This window comes from Saccopteryx leptura, chromosome 2 (genome assembly GCF_036850995.1).
Source record: "Saccopteryx leptura isolate mSacLep1 chromosome 2, mSacLep1_pri_phased_curated, whole genome shotgun sequence".
In the NCBI taxonomy this organism is placed as follows: Eukaryota; Metazoa; Chordata; class Mammalia; order Chiroptera; family Emballonuridae; genus Saccopteryx; species Saccopteryx leptura.
The window spans coordinates 100,447,844-100,472,695 of record NC_089504.1 but is presented as its reverse complement, the minus strand read 5'-3'; the positions used below and the strand labels follow the sequence as shown (position 1 = coordinate 100,472,695).

The window sequence follows — 24,852 nt, the reverse complement described above, 5'->3', positions numbered from 1 at the left end:
TACGCGACAAGACAGCTCTACGTGCTTTGTGTGTAACAACACCAGTTCGATCCTCAGGCCTGACCGTGTTGCAGATGTTACAATGCCCCTTTTGCAGAAACACCGTGAGGTTAGAAACTTGTCCACCGTCACCAGCTATTCAGTGGTCCAGGAAGGATTTTGCTTTGTTCATAGCTGATGATTTATTTTTCCTGTGTTACCAAAAGACAGCTGTTATAGTTTGCATTCAGGAGGGGTGAGGACCAAGGGCAGCAAGAAAAAGCTGTGCCCAGGAATAGTGCTGGGGCTTCTGGGTCCACCCCACTTAATAGTCTGGCCCTTGTAAGGGGGTGGGGAGGATGGACATTTCATTCCTACTCTGAGCCAGCCTGGAGCATCCTGTTAGCCCAGTGACCGGGACCAGCTAAGAAAACTTCCTGAGAACATGGCAGGGCAGCTGCTGTGCCCAATCCCAGATTTGCACAGAGCCTGCCAGTCTCCTCCCTGGTCCGTAGTCACAGACAAGCAGCCACAGGAGAACTAGGTCATAACCATCGCAGACGGGCAGCCCCCCGAAGAATAAGAAACATCACCATCTTCCAGCCAGGGTGTCAGAACCAAAGCTTTATTTGAATGTTTCATTATTTTCAGAACATCACTGGCAACTAAGACTTGAATGCAAAAGGGCAATTTTTTATTATAACTGTAGAGTAAGTAAAATATAATCGATAATGGAACTGTAACCATATATGCACTTTAAATATAAATATACACATTGACATTTCACAGGTATAAAAGTCATGCTCTATAAACACTCCGTCCACAATGGCCTTTGTGGGGTACTGAGCTCCAGGATGGACCTGGGGGGCTCACGTGTCCCATGAGTTAGGGATATTTCCAGACAGCTTATGTAGGAACAACATATTGCAAATTAAAAAAAAAAATTATCACAGAGCAACTTTTTAAAATATTTAGTATTTTTGTTGTTCTACAAAGAATGAGCATTTCTGAAATATTACAGTGAAACAAATAGACTAGCTTAGGAATATGTACAATGTACTACTTTATGCTTCAAAAATGCAGGAAGATAAATTATATATCTGTTATTATATATATATATATGTATATAGTTTTGATCTGATGGACAATTCGGTATTGCTCTTGTGTTGGTCGTGCTGTATGGCATGCATGCCCAGGGCACGCCCATGGCTTGTCACTGGATGGAGGAAGGCTGGGCGGGGACAGCAGGGAACGTGGGGAGCCCCATGCTAATTTCCAGGGTGCCATCTTCAAAGCAATATTTTGAGTTTTATAACTTACAGTGCTAGCTCAAAAACTTCTGCCCGGATGCAATGTAGGATGCATCCTCAAGAACCATGACTACCTACCTATTCAAGACAGGGCCAGACCAACGTTAACACCATCTGATTCAGGGGAACCAACTCCCCAAGCCCAGAACTGCCTGGGAAACTCCTGAAGGACTGTTTGCCGCAGGCATCAATACCGGAAGCTCCGTTCACAGGAAATGATCTCAGAACAGAGGCCCACGACTGAAGCATCGGCGGCCTTCCCATGGACTCACAGGCAAAACGCAGAGGAACGAAAGGTGTTCTGAATGAGGTTGCATTTTCAATTTCTTATATGGATGAAGCTCTAGACACTTAAAACGTAGACACTGGCTTGAGAGGGTAAAAAGCCGTTCTGACTTATTATTACTAGGAACAGGGCGGCTGGCAGGGGGGTGGCTCACACTGGAATCTGACTTGCATCAGTAGGAACAGGATGGCTGGCAGGGGTGGGGGGCTCACATAAGAAGCCTCATGGACATTACAGCCAGTGGGAGATACCACATTTTACAGTTAACAAAGTACCCACCCAAGACCCCTAACTCCCACTTTGCCCATGAAGTTTGGCCCATAGCCAAATTAAACATTGATAACATTTCTATGAGAACAGGAATAGGAGAAAGGCAGACAAGTTGAAAGACACGTATCCTAGCAAACCTGTCAACTGGATGTCACGGTGAAGGCTGTGGCACCGCCGTCTGGATCAGACAAGCGAGAGGGCACAGGCATTTGGACCTGAACAGGGCCCGGTTGCTTCCCCACCCTCCTGCCCTGGGTTTGCTCCTGGCGGCCACGGTGGTAAGAAGACCATAGAGCAAATGGCTCTCAGAGCACCTCCCACACACCACACACCTCCCAAGGGTGAGTTATTAGAAGGGTAGAGAGGACGAGACAAAGGCCTTGGAAGGGTTAACTTAGCAACGTTGGGTGGGAGCTTCCCAGTCTCTGCTGCCTCAGCCCTGCTCAGGAGGGGCAGGTGCAGGGGAAAGGAGACCCCAGGAGGGTGTGTGCCATTATCCCACACTTGACGACTGTGCCTGGGCTGGTGCTGCTGCCCACACAGCCCGGGAGCTCCCTGTCCAAGCCGGGCAGGCACTGGACTTCCTCTGTCTGCCCGGCGGTGACAGGCAGGGCTGCTGCGAGGAAGGTTCTGGAGCTGGGGCCAGAGTGGGCTGTGCTTCCTGGAACAAGCAGGAGAACTTTCAGGCCCTGTCAGTGGGGGTTTCAGGAAGCAGAGCCACACCAGACTCAAGGGCAGCAGACGGCCCAGAGTCAGGCGGGATCTGCCCCGGCTGTCTCCAGCCACCGTCCCGTGTCTGCACCAGCAAGCGGGGACCGGCAGTGGCTGTAATTCAGTTTGAGGGATTAGGAGGCACACAAGATCAATAGGAGAAAAAAGATAATTGTTTCCAGAATGAACACTGTGTTGAACAGCTCTTAGGAGACACTTATAATGGAACATGCAAGATAATCTGCTATTACTTTGAAGACATTTTCCGGGAATATACGGTGATGGATGGGTCATCAAAAAAACACAGTGAAGAACTTCTGTTTCAAAATATTTCAAGAAGTATGGCATAGATATGTCTGTGTTATTTAGAAAATGGATGTGCTTCTGGTCTTCAGATGGCCTTTGTTGGCTGTTATCCAGCCTGATACAGATCTAGTTATTTAAAAGGATAACACCACGTGGAGGACAACAGAAAGGTCTAAAAATAGCTACCTTAATTATTTTTATTTAAAATCTCAGGGCTGGAGGAAGGTATACCCTTCCTGGGTTAAAGGGGGAAAGTCACAAGTGAAACCCTCTAAGGACACTGCCCAGGATCATCGCGGGGTTTCCACATCCGCACTCAGACGCCGCAGAATTTCTGACAGCGCGGCACGCACTTAGTGGACTCCTCCTTGTATGTGAAAAGAAGTATTCTAAAGGGTGAAACCACTCCCTGCTATGGAGGTCTAGTGAGGTGAGTGCCTCCCTTCAGGGAAGCCTGGCTCATGGGTCAGCAGGGAGTGGGGAGGGAGCCTCCTCTGGGGGAGGTGTGTTCCCTTATTCTAAGTCAGTTAAAGAACCATGAAATAAAGCAACTTTGGCCTGGTCTTCTCACCTCCTCACATCTCTCCCCTCCCCCAAGGGTAGCATTGGCTTCTGAGCAGAAGGAAAGTCCTGGCCGCAGCTGCCAGTTAACATGCTCGGGCACACATGCAGGTGACAGTCATTCCCCTCGGCTCTCACACACTACCTCCCAACGACTCACGAAGCCTTCAGAGACCGCCGGCCCCTCCCAGCTCCCTGCAATACCAAGCATGTTTTCACCGGCTGGTCGGCAGAGTCCCTGATTCTGGAGAGGGGGGCTTATTGGTAGTGGTATAAAATGACCTCTTAAGAACAACAGGATACATCTCAGTCACAATGCAATAGTGAACATGTGGGCATCTTACATGCTGCCCTGACGATGGTGGGTGGCACGTGGAGGGGAGGCGAGGTGACGGGACATCCGAGGGGCATTCACATGACCACGCACTTGCCCTTGAGCTTCTCTTTCCGCTTCTGCTGCTTGCTCTTCTTCCCGTCGATCTGGAGGCTCACGGTCCTGCGCTTCTCCAGGTTGAGCAGCTCCTGGAAGAGCTCCTTCACATTGTGGTTGAGCTTGGCCGAGGTCTCCATGAAGGCGCACTTCCACTTGCGGGCCAGGGCCTCCGCCTCGCTGCTCTCCACCTCCCGGTTCGGGTTCTCGTCACACTTGTTCCCCACCAGCATGATGGGGATACTCTCCACGTCCCCTTTGATCTCGCAGATTTGTTCGTAGATGGGTTTGAGCTCTTCTAAGGACTGCCGGCTCGTGATGGAGTAGACCAGGATGAAGGCATGCCCTTTGGAGATGGACAGCCGCTGCATGGCGGGGAACTGGTGGCTGCCCGTGGTGTCCGTGATCTGCAGTGTGCAGATGCTCTTGTCGCAGCTGATGACCTGCCGGTAGGTGTCTTCCACAGTAGGGATGTAGCTCTCCCGAAACGTGCCTTTCACAAACCTCAACACGAGGGAGCTCTTGCCAACACCACCTGCTCCGAACACGGCCACCCGGTAATCATTGCTCTGTTCCGGCATGTTGCTTGAGGGCTCCTCTGTCAACCAGAAAGCACCTAGAAGAGGAACCAGATGTTTGAGAGAATTAATAAAAAGAATCTTGAAAGAGATTACTTGGACTCCTTCACTCTCCTTTGATAGCTCATAAATATACATAAAGTTTGCTTTCACTCTCCCAATATCAAACTTTCATTTCAAAAATTCTTCAGTTCTAAATTCAATATGTGTAGTCAACCCCGTTTCTAAAGTGGCAAACAGTCTGTTCAGTGGCCCACTGAGCTGGTCTGTCTCTCCTTACTGGACCCTGACCTGAGCTCACATGCGCACCATCCACCCAGAGAAATGCCAAGTCAGCCCGAGGGAGGCAGAATCAAGAAAAGGTGATGGACAAACAGCAACTAACTCCCCACCCTGCACCAACACACACACACAAACACAATCGCAGCCCATCTTCCTGGTTTTCTTACCTGACGTTCTGTAAATATCAATACCAGTACACTACTCCTAACATGTGATTTATTTTTTTACAAGCAGGGGGAGGGAGAGGAGAAGACTATTAATATTTATTCACCATCCATATTAATTCATGAAATCCTCACCACCTGGCAGTTGGTGTCATTATCACTTTTGCACAACAAAAAACTCAAAAACATTGGTATGTAAAGACACATGCACCCTCATGTTCATTGCAGGATTATGCACAGTGGCTAAGACATGGAAAACAACAAAAGTGTCCCTCGATAGAGGATTGGAGAAAGGAGATGTGGTACAATGGTATACTACCCAGCCATAAGAAATGACATAGTGCCATTTACAACAACATAGATGGGCCTTGATAACATTATACTGAGTGAAACAAGTAAATCAGAAAAAGTTAAGAACTGTATGATTTCACACGTAGGTGGGATATAAAACCGAGACTCATGGACATAAATAAAAGTGAAGTGGTCACCCAGAGGAGAGGGATGAAGGGGGAGGAGAATAAAGAGGGACAAATATATGGTGATGGAAAAAGATTTGACTTTCAGTGATGGACACAGAACACAATCAACAGTTGAAATGCTCTAGAGTTGTTTACCTGAAACCTATGTACTCTTATTGATTTAATGTCATCCCATTAAACTTACTTTGTAAATAAAAATAAAAAAAAGAACTTAGTCCAGGTGCCACTGCCAAGGTCTCTGCCTATTTTCAGTAGGCACCAGGCAGAATAGGGGTCACAAAGGAGCAGTAAGAAGAGCAAGGAAAAACTGGAGAGAAGATGACACAACACCGAGGGAGCCAAAAATGTCAAAAAGACAATGAGGATGTGCAGCTAAAGCAGTGCTAAAGGGTAATTATAACTATAGACACCTACATTAAATGAGAACAAAGAGCTGAAATCAGTAATGTAATCTTCCACCTTAGAAGAAGAAAGAACTAAACCCAAAGAAAGAAAAATGAAGAAAAAATTAGATTACAGTGAATATTAATAAAATAATGAATATAAACACAATAAAAGATGAATTAATAAAACCAAAATGTGGTTCTTTGAAAATATTGATAAAATTAACAAAAAGTTAAACTGACACTGTCTCCACAAAAATGGTGAAAAGACTCAAGTTACTAAAATTAGTAATAAAAGAGGACACATTACTATTGACTTTACAGAAATAAAAATTATGAGATTACTTTGATCAACTATATGCCAATAAATTGTATATAAGTTAGATGAAACAGACACTATCAAAGTCAATTCAAGAAGAAATAAAAAATATCAATAAACTTAGATGAAGATATTAAATTAGTAATCAAAAACTACCCACAAAGAAAAGTTAAGATCCAGATGGCTTCACTGGTGAATCGCAGCAAAACTTTAAAGAAGAATTAATTCCAACTCTTCACAAACTCTTCCCAAAAAATGAATAGGAGAGAATACTTCTCACCCTTCCTGAATCCAATATTACCCTGATACCAACACCAGACAAAAACATCACAAGGAAACTACAGACCAGTATCTCTTATAAATATAGATATGAAGATTCTTGGTAAAATACTAGCAAATTAATTCATCAATGAATATAAAGAATTATACATCATAAGCAAGTGAGATATATCCAAGGAATTCAAAGTTGGTTTAACATCCAAAAATTCATACAGTGTACCTTATCAGTAAACTAAAAGAAAAAACTATGATAATTTTAGTAGATATAAAAAAAATGACAAATTTAGCACCCAATCATAAATAAAATAAGCTTGAAACAGGAATAGAAGGGGACTTTCTCAATCAAATAAAGGACATATAATTTAAAATCCAGAGCTAAAGTAATACTTAATGGTAAAAGACTGAATTTTCTCTCCCTACATTTAAAAAAAATTATATGTGTGTATATATATATGTGTGTGTGTGTGTGTCCACTGTTACAGTTTCTATTCAACATTTTTACTGAAGGTTTTAGCCTGGAGAATTGAGCAAAAAAAAAAAAAAAAAAAAAAAAAAAGAAAACAAAAGAAAAGAAGAAGTATCTATCTCTATAAAGGGAAAGGAAAAAATAAAACTATCTTTTTGCAGATGACATGACCTTATCTATAGAAAATCCTAAGAAATTCAATAAAAATATTAAACAATTTCAGGAAGGTTTTAGAATACAAGATCCATATAAAACTCAACCATGTTTCTATACATGTCCATTGAACAATCTGACAGTGAAATTAGAAACCAATCCCATTTACAATATAGTAAAAAAATAAGATACCTAGAAATAAATTTAACTAAGAAATATAAAACTTATACTCTGAAAATTTGCAATATTGTTAAAAATATTTAAGACTTAAAATAATGGAAAGACACTCATGTTTATATGTCTGAGGACTTAATAGTGTTAAAAATGATAATACAAGTAATCCTCAAATAATGTCATTTCATCCAATGTCCTTTCATTATCACATTGGTAAAATGTTGAAGTGTTTGTATAAAGGATAAATGGTTTTGTTATACATCACTTCACTGCAGGTCCAAGAACCCACTGATGACATTAAATCAGGACTTCTGTATTCCCCAAATCATTTACAGATTCAATCAATCCCTAGAAAAAATACCCAACTGACTACTTTACAAAAATTGACAAGCTGAACTCAAATTTATATGAAAATTCAAGTAGCCCAGAATAGTCAAAACAATGTTGAGTAACAAAAAAAAGTTGGAGAACACATATTTCTTGAGTTCAAACTCACTACAAAGCTACAACAATCAAGACAATGTTGCACTGGCATAGGAGAGACATATAAATGAACGGAAAAATTCAAATCCAGAACTAAAACATCACATTTAAAGCCAATGAAATTTTGACAAGGTTACCAGGAAGATTCGATGTAGAGAGAATAGTTTTTTCAACAAATGATGCTGGGACAACTGGATACCCACATGCAAAGGAATAAAGTTGGACCCCCTCCCTCACACTATATAGAGAAATTAACTCAAAATGGATCAAAGATCTAAATGTAAGACTAAAACTCTCAGAATAAACTGTAGGCATATATATTTTTATCACCTTTGATTTGGCAATGGTTTCTTAAATGTGATACCAACAGCACAAGCATCAAGATCAAAAATAGGTAAACTTGACTTTACCAAAATTAAAAAACTGTACATCAGAAGGCACTATTTAAGAAAGTAAAAAGACAGCCCACAGAATGGGAGAACATTTTTGCCTATCACATATCTGGTAAGGGGTTGATTCCAGAATATATAAAGAACTCCTATAATTCAAAAACAATGAAATAAAAATTTTTAATGGGCAAAGAACTTGAATACACATTTCTCCAAAGAAGCTATACAAATGGCCAATAAACACATGAAGAGATACTCAATGTCATGAGTTATTAGGAAAATGCAATCAAAACCACTTCACACCCATCAGAACACTATAATAAACAAACCAACCGAATCCAGAATATAACAAATGTAGACAAGGATGTGGAGAGACTGGAACCCTTGCGTTTTGCTAGTCTGGATGTCATATGGCATGGCTTCCTCAAAACACAGTCTACCACTTCTTCCCAAAGTTTAACATAGAATCACCATAAGACCCAGCAATTTCCCTTCTAAGGAAACTCCACTGAGAAATTAAAACAGCCACACAAAAAACTGCCCAGGAATGTTCATAGCAACATTATTCACAATAGCCAAAAACCAAAAACAATGCAAATGTCCACCAACTAGCATACGGGTAAGTAGTATGTGGTATAGCCACACAATGAAATATTATTCAGCAATAAAAAGTACGAGGGACTCGTGTGTGCTACAGCATGGATGAATCTTGAAAAAATAATGGTAAATGAAAGATGCCAGTAACAAAAGACCACACAGACTGTCTGACTGCATTTATATGGAATGTGCAGAACTATAAAACCTATAAAGATAGAAAATATATTTGTGGTTGCCTAGGGATGAGACTGAGTGAGCATTCTGGGGGAAATGGAAAGTGGCTGATAATGGGCACAGGGTTTCCTCTGGCGTGATATGAGTATTCTAAAACTGATGGGGTCATGACGGCACAACCCTATGAATAGGCTAAAAACTACTGAATTGTATACTTTAATTGGGTGAGTTCTATTTCATTAAAGTTTTTTTTTTCTTTTTTGTATTTCTCTGAAATTGGAAATGGGGAGGCAGACAGACTCCCGCATGCGCCTGACGGGGATCCACCCGGCACGCCCACCAGGGGGCGATGCTCTGCCCATCTTGCGGCGTCGCTCTGCCGCAATCAGAGCCATTCTAGCGCCTGATGCAGAGGCCACAGAGCCATCTTCAGCGCCCAGGCAAATGCTGCTCCAATGGAGCCTTGGCTGCAGGAGAGGAAGAGAGACACAGAGAGGAAGGAGAGGGGAAGGGATGGAGAAGCAGATGGGCGCTTCTCCTGTGTGCCTTGGCCGGGAATCGAACCCGAGATCCTGCAAGCCAGGCCGATGCTCTACCACTGAGCCAACCGGCCAGGGCTAAAGCTGTTATTTAAAAAAATAACAGAAGACATCAAGAGGGGCAGTGATCTAGTGTGCATGATGCCAGTGTCTGCTGATTCTGAAACTGAGTCACAACTACGGAGCAGAGACCCCAATGTGACAAACACGGTAAAGGTAACAGTCTCAGCATTGTTCCTAATAAGCAGATAATAAAAATAACCCACAGAATCACAGTAGAAATGATAAGCAAACAATAGAGTACTCACACCATAAAATCAACATATTACCTAGTCACACAAGAAGAAAATGCAAGCTAGAGAATGAACATGCAACAACCTGGTTGAATCTGACAGCTGAGATGCGGGAGGCACAAGACCTGTGGGCTGCTAGAAACATTGCTAGTCTTCCCGCTGGTGGTGGCTCCGAAGCTGTTAATGCTGGGATAAGGCGCTGGTCCAGGTTATTCTGAATACTTGGGATTCTTTTAAAATTATGGAAATACAAAACTTTAAAGGAACCATCAAAATTGGAACATCCAACAGGATTCACTCTCCAATTCCACTTTTAAAATCCTACTCTGTTAGATATCGTGTATGATAAAAATGGAAAATAAGGTTTTGATTTCGGAGAATAGGAGGTAAGTGAAGGCTGATGAACTTTCAGGTAAATGATTTGTCGGGGTGGGTGTGAAGAGAACTGAAGTCACTTTGCACCAGGTTTGAAAGCAATGGGAACAGATGGGTTGACTAGAAAGACAAGTGCACATTTCTCTGTAAAGAGATGTGGGGATTAAGGAAAAAAGGAGAGACAACCAGTACAGGGTAACATAAGGGTTGAAGGAGTCAGAGAGATTACCTGCAGAGATCTGGTGACGGATATCCAAAGGAGCGAACCTGGAAGAAGTCAGGAGCCACTGGGAGCCAGGATGCCCACGGCAGGTCTGTCTTCAAGGGAAGAAGAAACGTTAGGTGACAAGCTCAGGTAGCCCTGACAAAACCTGTTGAAACCAACCCAAACCACGCCTGCTGCCTCAGTTTAAAAACTGTGAAACAAACAAACAAAAATAAACGGCATAATACATGTATTTTTTTAAAAGAGAGATTATAAAATCCTTTTTTATTCACACCCAGGCCCCTTCTGTCAATAGCCCCAACATCTCCTTCCAGATATAACCACTGTTAAAAAGGATGAAAACTCAGTTGTCATTTCCTGGTGTTCACCATTATAATTTTAAATAATACCTTCATTGCTTAAATAATAGATCTTAATAGTTTTGTTTTGTTTGAGACAGAGAGAAGGATAGATAGGAAGGGACAGACAGACAGGAAGGGAGAGAGATGAGAAGCATCAATTCTTCCTTGTGGCACCCTAGTTGTTCATTGATTGCTTTCTCATATGTGCCTTGACTGGGGGGCTATAGCAGACTGAGTGACCCCTTTGCTCAAGCCAATGACCTTGGGCTCAAGCTGGTGAGCCTTGCTCCAACCAGGTGAGCCCATGCTCAAGCCTGTGACCTCGGGATTTCGAACCTGGATCCTCCACGTCCCAGTCCAACGCTTTATCCACTGCACCACCGCCTGGTCAGGCGTGACTTTTTTATTTTTATTTTTTTCAAGTATAGTTGACATACAATGTTAGATTTGTTTTAGGTGTGTAACACAGTGATTAGGCATTTAAATAACTTACAAATTGATCACCCCGATACTTAATGCCTTGACTTACTGACTTTAGGCCATATTATCTATTCTGCAAAATGAGCACAATTTCCTCCCTTCACTGCCTAATTTCTGTTACGTATGCTATACTTTTCTAGGCATGTACCAGTATTTAACTTTTCCAGTTATTATGTTCACAAGTTGTCCTAAATTTTAAAATTGTCTTCTGTGCTTCTTCCACAGGTTGCCTCTAAAACCTATCAATAAACTGCATGAAAAGGAATTTGTCAAAATTTTCTGTTATAGACAAGGATAGTAGGATTGGACCCACCGGGAGGGAAAGGTCATCTCTCATTGAACGTTTCTGATTAAAATACAATTTACAATTTTCCATGTCAGCAACGCTTGGTTCTTACGTTTTGTTCTTTAGCTTCATTTGTTTTTTTTCACATTTCAACTGATCACCTTCCTTGGATCCTCTTTTTGTATTTTTCATACAAATGTTGCTGACAAATTCTTTCAGACGGCATTACTGAGTTCAGGCATTCTCACTTGGTTGACAGAATTCTGCCACCAAATGATGTTCAAATTATTTTTCCTTCAGATTTTAAAGGATTATTCCATGTTTAACTTTGCCGTCTGGGGTTGTTGATGTGAAACCCAAAGCCAGTACGATTCTCTTGCCATTGTAGAAAACTGGGGTTTTACCTTCCCTTTAGCAAAGTTCAGATACTCTCTTTATTCTGGGATTTGTGACTTATCTCCAGGATATATCTAGAACTGCTTTTTAATTGTGGGATTTTTGGGGGGGATAGGGTGGGGAGAAATGAGAAAGCATTAAAACCATTGTTCTTTCTGCAGCTTAGAGAACTGTTTCTTCTATGTTTAAAAATCACATCATCCCAACCCTTGTATCCTTCCTTCCTTCCTTCCTTCCTTCCTTTCTTTCTTTCTTTCTTTCTTTCTTTCTTTCTTTCTTTCTTTCTTTCTTTCTTTCTTTCTTTCTCCCTCTCTCTCTCTCTCTCTCTCTCTCTCTCTCTCTCTCTTTCTTTCATTCTTTCTTTCTTTCTTGCCTTAGATGGTAGGCCCGTTATACCCATTTTTTACTTCTCTTGAATCTTTCCCCATATAGTCTCAATAGCCTTTTCTTGTACTCTGATTTTTCCATTTTTATAGAAGCACTTTCTTGTTGCTGCTGTTCTTAGTTGTGTAAGAAATTTCTGGTTCTGTTTGTTGGTTGTGGTTCTGGTTTCACCAAGCCTCTGCTTGTCTCTGGTCTCCCTCTAACTTAGGGAAGAACAGTAACATTGTCTGGGAGAGGCAGCTGAACTGATGTCTCTTGACAACCCCTAATAGGAAGACTGTCTGGAATGACTACATCTACTTTCTTCTTTCATTTTCCTGCACACTTCTTTAGACTATACTGTCTCTGGAGTCGCTCATACTTCTCAACAGCATGAGCGCAGACAGACACACGAGTGGAAGGGTTAGGAAAGGGCATAGGCTGTTCGCCCCAAAGTGTCACACAATATAAAAATGTGTGTCCTGCAGTTAAAGAATACAGAACGAGATTTTTTTAAATACTGAAAATCAACTTAGCAGGGGTCTCAAACTCGCGGCCCGCGGTCCGCATGCGGCCCGCCCACCAATTTTGTGCGGCCGCAGACTGGCCCGCAGATTAATCCACGAAGTTTGATTAGTCTGCGGGCCGCACAAAATTGGTGGGCGGGCCGCACGGCGGCGAGTTTGAGACCCCTGACATAGAGGCTATCGTAGGTCCACACGGTCTAAATTCTGGGGAAACTGAAGTCTGATTTCCTGATCACAAAAGCTGCCATTTGGAAAGAACTTTAGATTTTGATGAATGAAATTAAAAAAATAAAAATAGTTCCAGTTGAAACAAGCTTTCTTTGTATTATACTCAAATAAAGCCTACTTCCAAAAACAAATAGTTAAAATCAGAGAAAAAGTATAAATTGGAAAAGTTTAACTCATTAACAGTAGATTTGAAGGCCTTGGCTGTTTGGCTCAGTGGATAGAGCATAGGCCTGGTGTCTGGACATCCCAGGTTTAATCTCTGGTCAGGGAACACATGAGGAGAGACTATATGCTTCTGTTCCCCGCTTTCTCCCACTTTTCTCTCTCTTCTCCTCCCACAGCCAATGGCTTGATTGGTTCGAGTGTCAGCCCTGGGCACCAAGAATAGCTCAGTTGATTTGAGCATCAACCCCAGATAGGGGTTGTGGGTGGATCCTGATCAGTGTGCATGTGGGAGTCCGTCTCACTATCTCTTCTCCTTGCACTTAAAAATAAATAAATAAATAAAGTCGATGTGGAAAGCCCAGATAATTCTGTGTACTATCCTAACCCAAATGCCCCAGAGACAGTCTGAGCACAAAGACACAAGATCGCCTGAAGCTCACACAACTCGCCCAACTCTGTTCCATATTTGCCTTGGTTTCCCACAAGGCCTTCTGAAATATATTTGTCCTTACTATCACATTTAAACTTTTTATTAACTTCAAATAAATTCCATATTTAAGGTTGGCCCTTGAGAGATTATACTTAAAATGACTACTAAAAAAGGTAAATGGGTCATTTAAGGACTATTACTGATATTACAACATAAATAGGATATCCTAACAAGAAATTCAGAAACAGTTTTCAGGTTCCAAGATGGCTGCAGGGTAGGTGCATGCTATACTCACTGGCTCCCGGCCCCAAACTGGATTCACAGCTAAAACAACATTCAACCAGAATAACCAACTGACAAATAGCTGAACTGAAAAATTATAACCAGGGATTTACAGAAGACGGCCATAGGGACCGGTCAGGAGGGCGGAACGGCTAACCCTTGCATCCACGTGCAGAGGCTGAAAAGCCAGAGGGATATCAGGCTGTCTATGGAGCTCTCTCCCCCCAGGAAAGTGGTGGTAGGGGTCTCAAACCCACACAAGGATCCCCAACCCAGAATAACAGGGGTGGGAAGAGGAGCTAGCATAGCTAGTGGTAAAAATAAGAATCCCAGACACTACCTCCTCGAGTACCAGCACTCCTGTTATCTCAGCCAGCGGAGGGCACAGCCCAGCCCTGGGCCCACAGGGCCCTCTGCCTTGCTCAGTCCTAGCAGTGGCTTTGGGGTGTCCTTATTCCAGGGAGGCTTTTAGTGGAACCCACAGTGTCTAAGCCGTGGACCCTGAAAAGAGGGGCAGCCTGCCCCACCCCCAGCGCACAGCTATCTCCAGAGAAGCTCTTATCCAGGAACCAGACAGGCAGGAGCAGGAATGTTTGCAGGCATTGCGGGGCTACTACTCTCTATCCACGGTGAGCACAGTCCCTGCTACCCCAAAAAGGAGAAGCGCTTCCCCAGGCAGAGCAGCAGACCGTGCAGAGTCAGGACTGTAGGACGGGGCCTTCCCGACGGGAGCGCATGGAGCACTGGGAGAGCAGAGGGCCGAGCAGACTCAGGACTGTAGGACCCGGCCTTCCCGACGGGAGCGCATGGAGCACTGGGAGAGCAGAGGGCCGAGCAGAGTCAGGACTGTAGGACTCGGCCTTCCCGACGGGAGCGCATGGAGCACTGGGAGAGCAGAGGGCCGAGCAGACTCAGGAGGCCGTGCCTTGCTCACAGAGCGCTAGGTGAGTACTGTGTGTCCAGAGTCATGTCTGTCCAAGCCTGTCACCCTCAGGAAGCTTTGGTCCAGGAGACAAAGGAGAGGGGGTGCAAGGGTGTGTGGAAACCTCATAGTGGGTTTGGGGGTGACTCCTGCCTCCCTAGAGAGCTCAGCCCAAGCTACCCAGGGAAGGCAAAGAAGCGCCTCACCCCTTCAAAAGGACTGCAGCCATTCTCCTGAATGGGGAAGCTATTGGATCAGTCCTGCTAAGTCCCAGATACCTCTTGTAGGCTGGGCCACAAGTAGACCCAGTGGGAGACTCTCTCAATCTTCCCCTCCATCCCCATTGAGACCAGGTACATATTTGGATCAGCCCTGCTAAGCCCCAGATACCTCTTGTAGGCTGGGCCACAAGTAGACCCAGTGGGAGACTCTCTCAATCTTCCCCTCCGTCCGCATTGAGACCAGGGGCTCCTCAGCTGAAACAACTTCTGCAGAGGAGACTGCTGGTCCCACCCAACCTGAACCTGCTGCTCACCCCTGGGATGTGGAGTGGGGAACAGAATTGGAATATCCATCAGTGGCTGAGGGAGTAGGCTCTAGAGTAGGGGCCACTTCCCCTGCATGGAGTGCCTGACCAAGAGACACCCCCAGTAGGGGTCGCATTAACACTGTCCACCTGATCTCAGCTGCCCTATCCCACCAAGCTTGCAACCTGTGGAGTGGTTTGTGGGGCAAAGCCATCTGGGCATACTCTCCAGTCTTCCTGCAGAAGACTGCAGGGAGACCCAGGGACTGCAAGGGAGGTGGAGTAGCTGACAAGTGGAAGCAAATCTTAAGGAGTTTTGGCCCTTTCACAAAGCTTCCCTGAGCCCTAAGCAGGAGGAAATAGACTCTAATACACAGGTCATCCCCTCCCAGGCTCACCCAGGCACCGTAGACACAGCTTCAAACAGCACAGTAGCTCCAGACAGGTAGCCCATGGCTGGTTACAAACAATGTCTGACACCAACTCGTGTCTGAACCCCAACCAAGAGGAACCAGAACCAACACAACCAGTAGTGGGTTGCAGACCACATCAGCTCAAGACCCAACTAGCCAGAAAAGTGACCCATCTAAAAAGAGAAAGCCCAGTAGGCAGCAGGGCTTTCTGGGAATAACTCTGTCCCTGGAGATAGTCACTGCACAGTGTCCATACACAGTGATCAAGGTTGACCCTAAAGTCAGAGAACCTGAAGGGTTAACTCCACCCATGAAAGGGTCAACAGCATTTAAGACTGATATACAATAGGAGGGTACATATAACCCACAAGAAACATTCCTAGAGCAAGGAAAGTCAGGTGGCCTGCAGGTTTGTACCCCGGAGCCCAATAGGACCCCTTCCACATAAAGACATTACAACAATTTTGGGAATCAGAGCAGAGCTACCTAATAAATAGACAAAATGGGAAGACAAAGAAATATGCCCCAAATGTAAGAAGAAAAATCCCCATTAAAAAGTATTAAATGAAATGGAAGCAACCAACTTACCAGATGCAGAGTTTAAAACAATGGTTATAAGGATGATCAAGGATCTTAGGGTAAGAATGGAAGATCTCAGTGAGAACTTAAAGAGATAGTAAGCTTTAAAAAGGACATAGAAACCATAATAAAAGAACCAGTCAGAAATGGTGAATACAATATCTGAAATGTAGACTGCACTAGAAGGAATCAACAGCAGGTTGGGTGAAGTGGAGGACCAAATCAGTGACTTAGAGGACAAGATAACAGTAAGCACACAAGCAGAGTGATTAAAAGACAACAGACTTAAGAAGGCTGAGGAAAGTCTGAGAGACCTCTGGGACAACATGAAGAAAAACAACACCTGCCTCATAGGGGTTCCTAAAGGAGAAGAGAGCAAACAAGAAATAGAAAACCTGTTTGAAGAAATCATAGCTGAAAAGTTCCCTAACCTGGTGAAAGAAAAAGTCACACAAGTTTGGGAAGCACAAAAGTCCTATTAAAGATGAACCCAAAGAGGCCCATACCAAGACACATTATAATTAAAACATTAAAGACAAAGAAAGAATCCTTAAAGATGCAAGAGAAAAGCAATTAATTACCTATAAGGAACCAAAAAGAACTCAAATAGTCTCAGAAATCTTGAAAATGAAGAACAAAGTGGGCAGTATCACACTGCCTCATATCAAGCTATACTACAAGGCCATTGTAATCAAAATATCCTGGTACTGGCATAAGAACAGACATATAGATCAATGGAACAGAACAGCAAACCCAGAAATAAACCTGTGCCTTTGTGGTCAATTAATATTTGACAAAGGAGCAAGGACTCTTACTCCTTTACAATGGAGTAAAGGCAGTCTCTTTAATAAATAGTGTTGTGATGATAAATGAACAGACACATGCAAAAAAAGAAAAAAAGAAAATGGATCAATAATTTACACCATACACAAAATAAACCCAAAATGGATAAAAGACTTAAAGGTAAATTATGAAAGCATAACAATCCTAGAAGAAAAAATAAGCTGCAGAATTCCAGACATCTATCATAGCAACATTTTTATTGATATCATCTCCTTGGGCAAGTGAAATAAAGGACAAAATAAAAAAAATGGGTCTATATCAAACGAAAAGGCTTTTGCACAGGAAAAGAAACCATCAACAAAATGAAAAGACAACCCACATAATGGGAAAACATATTCATCAATATATCTGATAAGGGTTAATAACCAAAATTTATAAAGAACTTATAAAACTCAACATCAGGAAGGTAAACAATCCAATTAAAAAATGGGCAAAGGACCTGAATGGATACTTCAAAAAAAGGACATAAAGATGACCAATAGGCAAATGAAAAAATGTTCAACGTCACTAATCATCAGAGAGATGCAAATTAAAACCACAATGAGATACCACCTCATACCTGCCAGAATGGCTATCATCAATAAATTATGCCTGACCAGGTGGTGGCTCAGTGGGTAGGGCATTGATCAGAAGATTCAGGTTTGAAATCCGAATGTCGCCTGCTTGAGCAAGGGCTCACCAGATTGAGCATGGGGTTGCCGACTTGAATTTGGAATCATAGACAGGATCCATGGTTTTCAGATTGAGCCCAAGGTCACTGGCTTGAGCAAGGTGTCACTGGCTCAGTTGGAGCCCCCCAGTCAAGGCATGTATGAGAAAGCAATCAATGTACAAAATTAAGGTGCTGCAACTATGAGTTGATGCTTCTCATCTCTCTCCCTTCCTGTCTACCTATCCTTGTCTCTCCCTCTCTCACTAAAATAAATCAATAAATAAATCTCTAAATTAATAAACAAACAAGTGCTGGTGAGGGTGTGGAGAAAGGGGAACCCTTGTATACTGCTAGTAGGAATGAGGACTTGTGCAGCTACTGTGGAAAACAGTATGGCGTTTCCTCAAAAAATTAAAAATAGAACTGCCTTTTGACCCAGCTGTCCCATCTCTAGGAATATATCCTAAGAATCAAAAAACACTAATTTAAAAGAAGATATGCACCCCCATGTTCACTGCAGCATTGTTTGCAATAGCCAAGATCTAGAAATAGTCCAAGTGTCCATCAGTGGATGAGTGGGAAAAAAAGCTGTGGTGCATTTACACAATGGAATACTATGCAGCTGTGAAAAGGAAGGAAATATTACCTTTTGTTACAGTTTGAGTGAACCTGGAGATTATTATGCTAAATGAAATAAGCCAGGCAAAGAAAGACAAATACCATATGGTCTCACTTATATGTGAAATATAATGATCATAATAAACTGAAGAACAAAATAGAAACAGAGGCAGGGTCACAGGGAACAGTTAGACAGCTGTCAGAGGGAAGGGGAAAGAGGAGACAGGATCAAAGAAGGTGAAGGGATTAACCAAAACATATATACACATAACATATAGACACAGACAACAGAGTGGCAATAACTAGAGGAAAAGGTCGGGGGTGGAGGAAGGGGGAGAAGACCAAAGGGGATGAGAAATGGGGGTTGGAAGAGACTTTGCTTGGGGCAGGTGGGGGCATGATGTGGGGTGCAGATGGTTTATATTGAGTTGTACACTTAAAAAATGTATTGTTTGGGCCCTGGCCGGTTGGCTCAGTGGTAGAGCGTTGGCCTGGCATGCGGAGGTCCCGGGTTCGATTCCTGGCCAGGGCACACAGGAGAGGCACCCATCTGCTTCTCCACCCCTTCCCCTCTCCTTCCTCTCTGTCTCTCTCTTCCCCTCCCGCAGCAAGGCTCCATTGGAGCAAGGATGGCCCGGGCGCTGGGGATGGCTCCTTGGTCTCTGCCCAGGCACTGGAGTGGCTCTGGTCACAACAGAGCAATGCCCCGGAGGGGCAGAGCGTCACCCCCTGGTGGGCGTGCCGGGTGGATCCTGGTTGGGCGCATGCGGGAGTCTGTTTCTCCCCGTTTCCAGCTTCAGAAAAATACAAAAAAAAAATGTATTGTTTGGCAAACCATGTCAACCAATAAATTAGAAAAAAAGAAAAATAAAAAAAGAACAATTTTCAACAGAGCACCAATTCCCTAGGTGAAAAGGCATATTTTTATATAATTTTTGAATCTCTCTAATTATAAATGTACTGTATTTCATGTACTTTCATAGCAGGACCTAAACAATGAGATTTCTCAGTGGGAAACATCTGCCTGGTTATAAGGACGTGTTAAACCTTCATGGCTCGCCTTTCTCCAAAGAATCAAAGTCAAAGTCTGTTGTCTGGAATTGTGTGGCAGAGCGTTACGGAGACACCCACCCAGGCAATGTCAGTGCAGGTGCTGAAGCAGGTGACACATGTACACCCAGTACAGGTGCTGCCATTCCATACTAGGGTGAGAGGGGTCTCAGAGACTCACTGCAAGACTCTCAATATTTGCATGAATAAACTACATGGAGAGAAATAGGGCATTTCTTGGGACGGAAATTATTCTTTTAAGGGTTTCATTTCCAAGACCAGTTACCAAATCTGACCCAACATGCCAATGCGGCATGCTAACCCTGCAGGGAAATAAACACCAAAGGTGAAGGCCAACCGTCCCATGGGAGCTCCGTGTACCAGGAGAGAGAAGGTGTTCAGTGCCAGGCACGACGGCTCCACGTGCTGCTGTGTGTAGCCCGGATCCTTCCTTCACGGTCTGCGCATCAGAATGTGGCGCTGTGCATGCATACCTGCTTAGTAGGTGGTTTTCTAGTTTTGGTCAAATAAGTTTTCAGAATTGGCAAATTGCTAAAAGAGGTTCCTTCAAAAAATCATGAACTATTTTGTTACTCATGCTTTTGGTGCTATATGTAAGAATCCATGGCCAAATACAAGGTCATAAAGATTTACCCTTATGTTTTCTTTTAAGAGTTAGAAGAAAACCACTTTTGTTCTTATATTTAGATCTTCAATCTGTTTTAATTTTTGTGTATGGTGGAAGAAAGGGTCCAACTTCATCCTCTTACATGTGGCTATCTAGTTGTCCCAGGACCATCTGTTAAAGGGACAGTTCTTTCTTCACTGAATTGTCTTGACCCATTGTCAAAAATCAGTTAAGTATAAATGTGAAAGTTCATTTCTAGATCTCAGTTCTATTCCTTCAGTCTATATATTTATCTTTATGCCAGCACCACACCTATTTTGTCTACTATAGCTTTGTAGTAGTTTTGAAATTAGTAAGTGTGAATCCTCCAGCTTCATTCTTTTTCAAGATTGTTTGGCTATTGGGGGCCCCTTGCAATTTTGTGCAAATAATTAAACTAGACTTAATAAAAATTACATAATTTATGCAACAAAGGATGTTATCAAAAAAAATCTAAACAAGATTATACATAACGGGAGAAAATATATATATATTAAGAATCTAGTTATTGGCCCTGGCTGGTTGGCTCAGTGGTAGAGTGCTAGCCTGCTGTGTGGAGGTCCCAGGTTCAATTTCTGGCCAGGGCACATAAGAGAAGCACCCATCTGCTTCTCCACCCTCTCCTTTCTTTCCCTCCTGCTGCCAACACTCCATTGGAGCAAAGCTCTTCCCCTCCTGCTGCCAATACTTCATTGGAGCAAAGTTGGCCTGGGCACTGAGGATGGCTCCATGGCCTCCACATCAGGTGCTAGAATGGCCCCAGTTGCAACGGAGAAATGCTCCAGATGGGCAGAGCATTGCCCCCTGGCGGGCATGCCGGGTAGATCCAAGTTGGGCATATACAGGAGTCTGTCTCTTTGGCTCCCCACTTCTCATTTCAGAAATACACACACACACACACACACACACACACACACACACACACACAAAGAATCTAGTATCTAAAATACCTAGAAAACTCTTACAACTGAATAACAAAAAGAAAACCAATTAAAAAATGAATGAGTTTGAATACACATTTCTTCCTAGAAGAAACACAAATGACTAATAAGCACATTAAAAGATGCTCATGATTAGTCATCAGGAAAATACTAATCAAGACCGCAGATCTGCCACCTCACACTGACTAGGATGGCTACTATTTAAAAAATACAAACAAACAAATATGAATGGAAAAAAAAACAAGTTTTACGGAAGACATGGAGAAATTAGAACCCTTGTGCATTGCTGGTAGAAATATAAAACAGTACAGCATCTGTGGAGGTAAAGTTAAACATAGTATTACCATGTAATACTGCAATCTACTCTTAGATATCCAAAATAATTTAAATAGTACGTAATTGATATATAGATATATAATTGAAGAGATATTTGTATATCCATGTTCATAACAGCACCATTCATAATAGCCAAAAGGTAGAAGCAACCCCAGTCCCCATCAATTTAGATAAACAAAATGTGGCATATTATACACAGCCTTAAAAGGAAAGACACACAGTACAACGTGGATGGACCTATAAGATGTCAGGGTAAGTGAAGTAAGTTAGACACACAAAAACAACATATACTGTATGATTCTGCTTTTATGAGGTGCCTAGAGTAGTTAAAATAATAGAGATAGCAGAATGTCAACTGATAAGGGTTGTGGAGAAGGGGAGTGGGATGTTAGTGTTAATGTGCTTAACACCACACACCGGTATACTTAAAAGCGATAAAGAGGTTGCCTGAACAAGCAGTGGCACAGTGGATAGAGCATCAGACTGAGACACGGAGGACGCAGGTTCGAAACACTGAGGTTGCCAGCTTGAGCGCGGGCTCTTCCAGCTTGAGCATGGGCTCACCAGCGTGTGGTTGCTGGTTTGAGCATTGGATCATAGACGTGACCCCATGGTCACTGGCTTGAGCAAGGGTCACTCGCTTTGCTGTAGCCCCCAGTCAAGGCATATATGAGAAAGCAATCAGTGAACAACTAAGGTGCCGCAACAAAGAATTGATGCTTCTCATCTCTCTCTCTTCCTGTCTGTTCCTATCTGTCCCTCTCTCTCTCTGTCAAAAAAAAATTTTTTTAAGTGATAAAGAGGGCAAAATATTAAGTTACATATATTTCACCACAGTAAAAACATGTGATTGTAAGTGAAGACATTTTTAGCAACAAAACCATGAATTAAAGGCCACACTCATAAAGTGCCCACAATTAGCATCCCTCTCACACAATAGAAGCGATAAGGGAGGGACAGGGGCTGACAGGAGCCAAAAGTATCTAATGTCCTGAGGAAGCCAATTAAAAGTGGTACCTCCCTCCTGGACCTGATTTTCTGTTGCGTGCATGGCAATGTGAAACTTCACTGATGGCCCCAGCGTTTAAACTAAACCTGCAGGTGGCACTGCCGTGGTACGCTCTGGCTGTCTGAAACGTGGCCAGTCGCCTTGTGCTGAATTTTGCACACTTAGTAGAAAAAGGACTGTTAAATACCTCATTCGTATTTTTAATATTGATTACAAGTTGAAATGGTCATACACATACACACTGGTTAAAATATTTAAATTAACTTGACCTGTGTCTTTTCACGCTTTTAAGTGCAGTTACTCGAAAATACAGTGACCTGTGTCATTAACATTGTTTGTTTACTGGTCTGCATTGCTCTAGAACATAAAAACAAACTTCTATTTTTTTTAGCAAAGTTTAACAATACATCATACTTAATCTACAATATCACAAAATTTAACTAAATTTGACCTTTTTTAAATGCTTAGAATCCTCTTATTATTGATAGCAGAAGGAGAAAAGCCACGAGCTGTTGGAAAAGACTTAGTTCCCTGCTGTTGGAATATATCGTATATATATAAAATAATAGAGTGAAATATGTGGTGACAAACTAAAAGGCATTCCTTAATAATAGAAAATAAATAGAAAACTATGCTGACAGTTTGAATAAGTTGGCTTTGGAAATTTCACAGGGGAGACACTGGCTGTCTAGTTGAACAAAACTATGAATGAGCCAAACACATTACAAAGTCTGCCTCTGTTCTGTTATTTGCTGAAATAATTCTGTTTCAGTAATAGATGCACATTGACTCTCAGTATTTATTAATATTTTTTACTGAATTTATTAGAGTGACATTGTTTTGCAAAGCTATACAGGTTTCCACAAACCATCTCTGCACATGGCATCGTGCACCCATCACCCCAAGCAAAGTCTCTTTCTGCCCCCCCCCCCACAGCCCACCTCCACCTAGTCCCTACTCCCCTTCCCTTCTCAATATCACCACACTGTTGTCTGTGTCTATGTGTTTTATAAATACATATTATTTGCTTAGTCCCTTCACCTTCTTTCATCCAGTCCCAGCACTTCCCTCCCCTTCCCTCTGACAGCTGTCCATCTGTTCCCTGTGTCCATGCCTCTGTTTCTATTTTGTTCACCAGTTTATTTTGTTTGATTCCACATAGAAGTGAGATCATATGGTATTTGTCTTTCTCTGACTGGTTTATTTCACTTAGCACAATAATCTCCAGGGCCATCCGTGCTATTTTTTTATTTGTGTTTTCACCTCCACGTCACTTGAATCAGTGCCCTGAAGGAAAGAATCATTCACCAGCCTGCGGAGGCACCGACCTAACACCGGACACATCAGAAATACTGAGCGCACGCTGCTGCCTACACACATCTTTGTGAGACAACCAAGGAAAACCGTACTAGGGAGATACATGAACTCTTTAAAGAAACAGAATAAAATTCTGAAGTCTACACATATGAGTAACCACTCCAGTTGACAAGGTCAACTGGAAATTTAAAAATTATGAAAGGATACATGGTAACATTACAGAGACAGAACCAGAAGAGAATAAATTTATTGCACCATTTATCAGTTGTTTCAGAAAAGAAGTTGTAACCAAAAGTAGGCAGGAACTACTGGGTATCACTCTCTTGGATATTTTATTTATTTGTAATATATAGAAAAGACCTTTACACTATAGTAAATTATTTACACTATCTTATATGGAGATAAGGAGGAACCACAAAAATATTTTCGACCACAGGCTAATTCACCAGTTATCTCGGAAAAAAGAAAATACAAGTGTTGCAGAACTAAAGGGCTCAAGTTGTATGTTTTTTTTTTCTTTTATAAAAAAGCAACTGCTCTGGTTTGATTCCCAGCCAGGGCACACAGGAGAAGCGCCCATCTGCTTGTCCACCCTTCTCCCTCTCCATTCTCTCTATCTCTCTCTTCCCCTCCTGCAGCCAAGGCTCCATTGCAGCAAAGTTGGCCCAGGAGCTGAGGGTGGCTCCATGGCCTCCACCTCAGGTGCTAGAATGGCTCTGGTTGCAGCAGAGCAATGCCCCAGATGGGCAGAGCATCGCCCCCTGGTGGGCATGCCGGGTGGATCCCAGTCGGGTGCATGTGGGAGTCTGTTTGCCTCCCATCCTTCTTACTTCAGAAAAAAAAAAGAAAACGAAAAAAAAAGCAACTGTTCTAAATTCATTCCCATCTCCTGTGTAGCAGGTGGCTTTCAGTGGTGTACCATAGAGCAGGTATTTTTATAAAGAATGCAGTCCTCCTCGATCCCTGTAACATAAAGATGACTTTTAAGTACAAGTTGGGGACACAGTACGTGCTTTGAAAAAACAATTTTCCTGCCTGACCAGGCGGTGGCGCAGTGGATAGAGTGTCGAACTGGGATGCGGAGGACCCAGGTTCAAGATCCCGAGGTCACCAGCTTGAGTGCAAGCTCATCTGGTTTGAGCAAAAGCTCACCAGCTTGGACCTAAGGTCACTGGCTCAAGCAAGGGGTTACTCGGTCTGCTGTAGCCACCACCCCCCCCCCCCCCCGTCAAGGCACATATAAGAAAGCAATCAATGAACAACTAAGGTGTTGCA

The 24,852-nt window shown here is 42.9% G+C and overlaps 1 protein-coding gene across 8 annotated transcripts in view; it reads right to left on the bottom strand.

Moving 5' to 3' along the window:
* Positions 1-583: 583 nt before the first annotated feature.
* DIRAS2 (DIRAS family GTPase 2) overlaps positions 584-24,852 on the bottom strand; it is a 37,523-nt gene continuing 13,254 nt past the window's right edge. For 4 of the 8 annotated variants that reach the window (XM_066368421.1, XM_066368420.1, XM_066368422.1 and 1 more), the window contains 2 exons: positions 10,210-10,298; positions 584-4,469 (listed from right to left, as the gene is read on the bottom strand). In XM_066368421.1, the coding sequence (XP_066224518.1) occupies positions 3,835-4,434 (600 nt within the window). In that variant the 5' untranslated portion in view covers positions 4,435-4,469; positions 10,210-10,298 and the 3' untranslated portion in view covers positions 584-3,834. The remainder of the gene's footprint in view (positions 4,470-10,209; positions 10,299-24,852) is intronic. The other 4 variants (XM_066368423.1, XM_066368424.1, XM_066368425.1 and 1 more) reach the window with 2 other exon arrangements.